This window comes from Armigeres subalbatus, chromosome 1 (assembly GCF_024139115.2).
Source record: "Armigeres subalbatus isolate Guangzhou_Male chromosome 1, GZ_Asu_2, whole genome shotgun sequence".
NCBI classification, from domain to species: domain Eukaryota; kingdom Metazoa; phylum Arthropoda; class Insecta; order Diptera; family Culicidae; genus Armigeres; species Armigeres subalbatus.
In genome coordinates, this window is record NC_085139.1 from 157,553,446 (window position 1) to 157,561,514 (window position 8,069).

The following is an 8,069-nucleotide window of genomic DNA, read 5'->3' on the forward strand; positions in this document are numbered from 1 at the left end:
ATATATTCATCTCATCGCAAAACAGAGAAAAACAGCACCAATCTTGTCGCTTCTTGCTAACATGCGTGCTCACGTGCTAAAAAATCACAAAAATAGAAAATAAATCAAACTCCTTTTCATTGCTTTGTTTTTGATGGGATAGAAATGGGAGCTATGAGATGAAGTACTGAACCGTTCCCCTATGTTTAAATTATTCAAAATTTGAACTATTACTACAGGATAAATATGTTATTTCCTACTGAAAAAAAAAATCAACAACTTAACAGCATCAAAAATATATTTCAATTTTCCGAAATTTTCTTTTTTCTATTATTTTTGTATAAATTAGTTCATGAAAATTATAGAATGTTTATATAATCAAAGAACATTCTCTTTAAATTTATAATGTGTATTCTTTCTTAATTCTGTGGAAACTATGGAGTTTTTGTGTTTTTTTTTAAATAATAAAACATGTTTTGTTTTTGTAAGGTTCTAGTACGAAGTTTGTTCAGAAGTAAGTAATGCAGTAGAACTGACAACCAAACATCATCCACATTGTCGGAGTATTCTTACTCTCTTTGCTCTTATCACTATCAATATACGTACTCCCTACCTATAGATGCTAATGTAGCTAGGCACCGATCGTCCGCGATCGGTTATAGGCGCGCAAGATATTCACCACGCTGACTCTGTGTACCGTTTTACATACTCAGGGCAGCTTAGTTAGTCTCCGATCGATGCAAAAGCGTCTAATTAAAATTGTGTCAATCCCAATGAGCTCAATACAGTTTCGCGAATAAATTGGTGTCGTCTTTGAACTTTAACGCGCGCATTTCAGTGGGAATGAAAATTCCGAATCATCTCCGAAATACAGGTTTCTCCAACGGTACCGGTAAGAACATTTTTGGTCCTTTGAACCGGATACGGGCCGGTTGACCGTTGGAATTCGGAGAAACCTGAGGAAATCGGTATCGTGCGCGGGACAATAGTGCAGGGTGGCTTTAGTATCGGCCATCGTTATTGGATTGTGGTCATCATCGACCAGTGAACAATTGGAACTTTTATTGGCTTGGCGCCATCGTGAAGTGCAGTGTCCTTAGCTTGAAGCCGTCTTGAAAGCAGTGCAAATCCGGAAGAATCCATCGACATCTCAAGAAGAAGATCATCGGTACCGGAGAAGGAAGTGACCGATTCTTGCCGTCATCAGAGGATCGATTGATCCTAGGATACCGTTGCAGTGGGCAGTTATCGACAGAAAAGCTGTATGAGTTAAGAGGGAAGTATAAAAGCATGAGTGATTTGATCTGTGGTGGCATCATGCATGAGATGCGCACCGTTTGATTCGTGGGTGAATTGAATAAATAAAAGTGGTATGCTACAATGCCAATCAACATCGATTTAGTTGCATGCGGTTTTCTTTCTGGAATATGATCCTTGTGTCCTCTCGATTGACGGTCTTGGTTTCTGCTGGCGTTTTCTGGCTTGTTGTTCGCTCGGTTGGTTCCCCTGCTGCAGTCAACCTATTCGTATGTCACTGTCATCCCGTGGGACGTTGAGGAATCGCGAAATAATCGAATTGCTGTTTAATAGTGTTAAAAGTGATTTGTGAATATAACTTTCAATTTTCATTGATTGATTGAATCAATCACAGTGCGGACGTAGTTCAAACGCAAAAAAAGTGGTGGTGATTCTTATTCACTGTGAACTGTGACGACTAAGTGTTGATTAGACTATTTGACGATTGATTCAATTCAATTAGTGTTGCTTAAACAGACAATAAGTGCTTAACAATAATAGACGGAGAGTGCTAAATAAAAGATGGCGAGTGAGCTGAAGGAGTTGAAGCGGCAAGCGCGGCAGCTACAGAATACCTTCGATGGGGTGAGGCGCTTTATCGATAGGTTCAAGAAGGAGAAGCACTACTTACACATCGACACCAGGCTGGAGATGCTGGAGGCGGCCATGGCGAAATTCTATGCGATTCGGTCAAAAATCGAAGAGGTATCGGAAGGAATCGACGAAAAAGGAGTAGCAGAATCGAAGGAAAGTTCCGAGGAACGAACTGCCAGATTGGAGATTCTGGCCGAACGGCGATGTAAAGAAAGCGCAGAAGTAATTGCGGAAACCGAAGACGTTTATTGTGATCTGCGTTCGTCCTTGCGATCGTTAAAGAACGAATCCACTCCAGGAACTGCACCCGCAGTACAGACTCCAGTTGCTTCGCTACCAGCAGTTAATCCTACATCGACAGTGAAGTTGCCAGAACTGCGATTGCCAAGCTTCAGCGGTCGTCTTCGAGAGTGGGTTACTTTTCGAGACATGTTCCAGAGCTTAATCCACCGTAACCGTCAGCTGTCCGACATGGACAAGTTTAGTTATTTAAGGTCATCGTTAGTGGGTGAAGCATTGCAGGAAGTTACAGCACTGGAAATGACATCAGCAAACTACGCAATCGCCTGGGATTTGCTGCAGAAACGCTACGAGAATCGAAAGCTTATAGTGAAGGCCCATCTAGATGCTCTGTTTGCTGTAGAGCCGATGAAGCGCGAAAGTTACGAAGCGCTGAATCACCTACTCAGCGAATATGATCGGAACCTTCAAATGATGGAGAAAATTGGGGAGCATACCGCTAACTGGAGCACCATCCTGGTTCATATGGTGTGTTCCAGATTAGATGCGACAACGCTTCGCTATTGGGAGTCGCATCATTGCTCCAAGGAGGTTCCCAAGTACGAAGAACTCATCGAATTTCTGCGAAATCAGTGTTCTGTGCTCCAGTCAATTGCTCCAGAAAAACCTTCCACCAACACCGAATTCCGCAAACCGAAAACAACTGTGAGTCATGCCTCGATGCAGTCTTCGAATCGATGTCCTTTTTGTGGAGAATCCCAGCATTCAGCGTTTAGATGCCTGCGGTTCCTGAAAATGAAAGTGCCTGAACGCTACGAGAAGGTGAAAAAGTGTGGCCTATGCTTGAACTGTTTCTCTTCGTCGCATCTAGTTCGTTTCTGCACGAAAGGTGTCTGCCGACACTGCCAACGGAGGCACCATACACTTCTTCATTCCGGTGCAACAGAAGGCGGAGCAGCTGCTACATCGTCACAGATCGGTTCCTCCGTCCCACAAGAACAAACACGAACACAAAGAGCGAATAACCAACAAACACAGCCACACGCCCAGAACCATGCCACACCAAGTCAAGGTCCAGGACCCAACACAAGTTCATTCCCAATCGCAAGCACACATTCACACCCACAACCCACCACAGATCGTACTCCCTCTCATAACACTAACTCACTGCCGGTGAGCATCAATACTCCATCTCGTCCAGTTCTGTTGTCCACCGCCCTAGTGCGCATAACAGACCAATTTGGAAACATGCAGCTTGCAAGAGCGCTTCTTGACTCATGCTCCGAATACTGCTTCATCACTCGGAGTCTTTGCCAGAAGCTTCAACTAGTAGGATTGCCTGATCACCTGTCTATAGTCGGTATTGGGGGCACTTCTACGAAATCATCAAGAACGGTGAGCGCAACCGTAATGCCGCGGTCGCTGAAAATCTCCTCCTATGCGGAGCACATTCAGCTACATGTCCTTCCCAAGCTGACATCCGATTTGCCGACCGAATACGTAAATGTGCAGCACTTGGCGATTCCAGAGCACCTGATGTTGGCAGATCCTACGTTCTTTGAGCCTGGATCAATCGATATGATCATCGGTGCTGAGTATTATTACGATTTACTGGCGGAAGGCAAGATCAAACTATGCGACGGTGGACCCACTCTTCATGAAACCGTTTTTGGATGGGTTGTCTCTGGCCGTGTACCTGGATCATCTACAGTAGCACAACGAACCCATTCTCACCCTATCACTTCTCCTGATCTCAACGATCTGCTCACCAAATTTTGGGAGCTCGAGTCTTGCCACTCTGGAGGCACGTTGTCCGTGGAAGAATCAGCGTGTGAAGAGATATTCGAACGAATTATCATTCGCAATGAAGTTGGTAGATTCGTAGTCACTCTACCAAAGAAGAAAGCCGTCATTCAAGTATTGGATGGCTCCAAGGCCACAGCTTTAAAGCGATTTTGTGGGCTGGAGTGTCGACTTGCAACCAACAGTGCCCTAAAGGAGGCGTATTTTACCTTCATCGAGGAATACAAATCCATGGGCCATATGGAAGAAGTACCAGAAGGAGAAGAACCTGTCTATTATTTGCCACATCACACTATAATGAAGCACGGCCACAAAACTCCGGGTCGTGTTCTACGCTTCTTGCCTCACGACGACAGGAATCTCCTCAAATGATGGGCTGATGGTAGGACCAGTTGTCTAAGACGATCTGCATGCCATCGCCCTACGCTTTCGGTTTTGCAGGCATGTACTCGTCGCAAAAATGTACAGGATGGTAGGCGTTCGCCATGCGGACCAGTTACTCCAGTGCATCCGTTGGATATCGTGCCCTGATGATCCGGTCAAATCGCACAAGTTCACCACAGTCACCTATGAAACGTTTCTGCAACGCTTAGGAAGCGAAGGCGAAACTACACATCCTATAGCCGCAAATATTGTCAAGAATGACTTTTACTTCGCTGTCTTATTAACGGGAACAGATAAACAAGACGAAGGCAAGGCTCTCGTAGCTGATTTAATAGATCTGACAAACTCAGCCGGTTTAATCTTGCGAAAATGGAGCTCCAGTAGCAACGAGTTATTTTCTGTCATTCCTATTGGGCTTCGGGATGAGCGGACTTCTTTCAAACTGGACTCGTCAACTTCTGCAGTAAAAACGCTTGGTTTGATTTGGGAGCCAGCAGCCGACATCTTCCGATTCACCATACCAAACCTAGGATCAGAGACAAGTATTACCAAGAGAATCGTATTGTCGGAGCTAGCAAAGATTTTCTTCCCACTCGGGTTGATTGGTCCGGTAGTTGTACAAGCCAAAATTTTCCTGCAAACTTTATGGAAGCAGAAATGTGACTGGGACGATTTGCTACCGGAGGAGCTACAGGGGATCTGGGCCGAATTTCGAAGGAATCTCATGGCATTGGATACTCTCACCGTACCCCGTTGGGTGTCATTCTCCAACGATCTTGCCACGGTAGAGTTGCATGGGTTCTGTGACGCATCAAATGCCGCTTATGGTGCCTGTCTCTATCTTCGATGTATCACTAGCGATGGTACAATAACTGCTCGGCTTATCACCGCCAAGTCAAGGGTTGCACCACTGGAAGACCTGAAGCGGAAATAGAAAGTCCTATCAACACCCCGACTCGAACTTTCCGCAGCTCTTTTATTGAGCCATCTATACGAAAAGGTCCGCCATAGCGTTCAGATTACGTTCCAACCGTTCTTTTGGACAGACTCGACAATCGTCAAGTATTGGCTGGCTTCTCCACCATCTCGCTGGCAAATCTTCGTTGCAAATCGTGTTTCGGAGATCCAGCACATTACTAGCAGCGGCGTATGGAACCATGTTGCTGGTGCAAATAATCCCGCAGATATTATCTCGCAAGGAATGACTCCGCACAGTTAAAATACGAAACGTTGTGGTTTGAAGGCCCACTCTGGTTGCGGCAGGATCGTGCAACGTGGCCCAGCTGTACAGTCCCTCTACCAGACATCGAACAAACCCTTTTAGAAGAAAGATCAACTGTTGCGCTGCCAGCTCGAGCGAAATTGCCAAGCGAATTATTCGCTCTTCGATCTTCGTTCACTGATCTCGTTAGATTAGTTGCATACATCCGTCGATTCGTTCACAACTGTTCACCAAACAACCTCGCCAGCAAACGTTCAGGGACAATCAAGCTGCAGGAGCTGAACGAAACGACTGAAGTATTAGTTCGCCTAGCCCAGGGGGATAGCTTTCCCGAAGAAGTAGCAGCCTTGTCTCGCAGTCGAGAAGTAAAAACTTCGTCCAAGATTCATGCGCTCAATCCTATTATGGTTGGGAAACCGATTCGAGTTGGCGGCCGGCTTGCTCATGCATCTATCCCGGAGAGTCGCAAACATCCGATGATTTTACATCATCGTCATCCGTTTACCAAATTAGTCGTGGAACACTACCACCGTAAACTTTTCCACGCTGGTCAGAAGCTACTGGTAGCTTCGGTAAGAGAAAAATTCTGGCCCACAAACGCACGCGATGTGGCTCGCACTGTCTGCCACAAGTTTGTAAAATGCTTCCGGAACAAGCCAACTGTACACGAGCAACTGATGGCCGATCTCCCGTCCGTTCGAGTCAACCCTGCAGCCGTTTTTCTGAAGGTTGATGTAGATCTGTGTAGTCCATTCTACATCAAATATCCAATTCGTCGCAGCACACCAGTGAAATGTTTCGTGGCGATATTTGTATGTCTGGCAACGAAAGCCGTTCACATGGAGGTTGTAGGGGATTTCTCGATGTAAGCTTTCCTTTCAAGGGATTCGTTGCGATTCGTGGAAAACCTCAGGTGGTCATGTGCGATAATGCCACCAATTGTGTAGGGGCCAACAGAGAATTGGAAGAGTTGCGCCTCCAGTTCCTAGACCAGCAGTTTCAACATACCGTAGTTCATACAGCCGAGGATGAAGGAATTCAGTTCAACTTCATTCCGGCCCGTTCGCCAAATTTTGGCGGACTATGGGAGGCTGCGGTAAGGTTGTTTAAGTCCCACTTTCGTAAGGTCGTTGGGAACCAGCAGCTAAGCTACGACGAGCTACACACTATAGTTCAGCAAGTCGCGGCGATTTTGAATTCACGCCCGCTAACTCCTCTCACTAGCGACCCCAACGATTACGCTGCACTGACCCCAGGACACTTCCTCGTAGGAAGACCTCTGACGGCAATTCCGGAACCCGATCTCCAGGAGATACCGGAAAATCGCTTGTCCGCCTGGCAGCAATCACAAGATTTCGTGCAAAAACTTTGGCGAAAGTGGAAGACCCAATATCTTTCGGACCTGCACAACAGGACCAAATGGACCAAAAAGCGCAACAATATCAAGATCGACACTATGGTTTTAGTCAAGGAGGATAACCTACCTCCACTAAAATGGAAATTGGGACGAGTGGCAGAAATCTACACCGGTGCGGATGGAAACGTCCGAGTGGTGGACGTTCGTACCAAAGATGGGATGTTCAAGAGAGCCATTTCCAAAATCTGCGTTCTTCCAATTAAGGATAACGCACCCACAGACGAAGAGCAATAAACACTTCCATCAATGGTGCCCCGGAACCGCAAAGGTCTTCTTAACGAGGGCCTCCGCTTTCCAGTTAAGTGTTTGTATTTTATTATGTTTCAAAAAGCTCATGGAATGTTCATCCCCCATAGCCATCCGTCGGTTCCCTTTGGGGACTCCGGCCATCTGGAAGACGACGTTCTATTCTCTGGTCCACGCTGTTCCATTCCGTCAATCATCGTTTCTGGGTTCTTCATCGTTTCTGGTTACCGTCAAGCATGCTCCATTTCTGATGTCCATGTCGTTCGTCCTGCAATCAAAAAATCGTTGTGACGTCAATTCATTCGATCCGTTAAGAAATAAACATACTATCGTCGAAGGTCATAGCACTCCAGCTCCAACAAATCAACACCGAGCATTTGGTACCCTTGTTCGGCATCGCTGCAAACGAAATTGACGAGTCATCCACAGGGCCTGATCAACCCGATCGGAGGGCAAGTCATCACCGTCGCAGCCTCGTAGTAGTCATAGTAGACCGCTCCTGACCGTTCTCGTTCAATTGGGGCGATGAATCCATCATCGTCATCAGTGCATAGGGCACTCCCGGGGGTCACCTGGCATGGTGGCCTCCGTTCCAGGCAAGTTCTGTTATAGTTCTTATTTTCATGGTAAAAAGCATCCTCTCATTTCTAGCGGCGATTGATGTCAGCATTCAGCAACGAAGGACGAACGATCTCGATAATTCCATCGCAGCCACCCCGGTGGCGATACGTTTCGACAATCTGCCTTTGTAGACAACGGAAGATGGACAGCTCAGCGCAGAAACTCCCAGACAGAAGCCACCGTTCAATCGTATCGAGAAATTGGACGGTTCGAGTATCAGAGCAGCAAGCAACACTCCACAGAAACCACCAGAAGGTTATCATCGAA

The 8,069-nt window shown here is 46.4% G+C and overlaps 2 protein-coding genes across 2 annotated transcripts; both read left to right on the top strand.

Moving 5' to 3' along the window:
* The first annotated feature begins 1,797 nt into the window (after positions 1-1,797).
* On the top strand, positions 1,798-4,284 carry LOC134206659 (uncharacterized). Its single transcript, XM_062682387.1, has one exon. It carries the CDS (start codon positions 1,798-1,800, stop codon positions 4,282-4,284), a length of 2,487 nt encoding a protein of 828 aa, XP_062538371.1.
* A 97-nt stretch (positions 4,285-4,381) lies between these two features.
* On the top strand, positions 4,382-6,387 carry LOC134206660 (uncharacterized). The gene is made up of 3 exons (XM_062682388.1): positions 4,382-5,159; positions 5,343-5,443; positions 5,512-6,387. The coding sequence occupies exons 1-3, from the start codon at positions 4,382-4,384 to the stop codon at positions 6,385-6,387; spliced, it is 1,755 nt and encodes a 584-aa protein (XP_062538372.1).
* Positions 6,388-8,069: the final 1,682 nt, after the last annotated feature.

Coding starts and splice junctions, on each gene's coding strand:
- LOC134206660 (XM_062682388.1), top strand. CDS start 4,382: ATGGTAGGCGTTCGCCATGCGGACCAGTTACTCCAGTGCATCCGTTGG. Junction 5,160..5,342: donor TCGATGTATCACTAGCGATG/GTACAATAACTG, acceptor TCTTTTGGACAG/ACTCGACAATCGTCAAGTAT. Junction 5,444..5,511: donor AGCACATTACTAGCAGCGGC/GTATGGAACCAT, acceptor GACTCCGCACAG/TTAAAATACGAAACGTTGTG.
- LOC134206659 (XM_062682387.1), top strand. CDS start 1,798: ATGGCGAGTGAGCTGAAGGAGTTGAAGCGGCAAGCGCGGCAGCTACAG.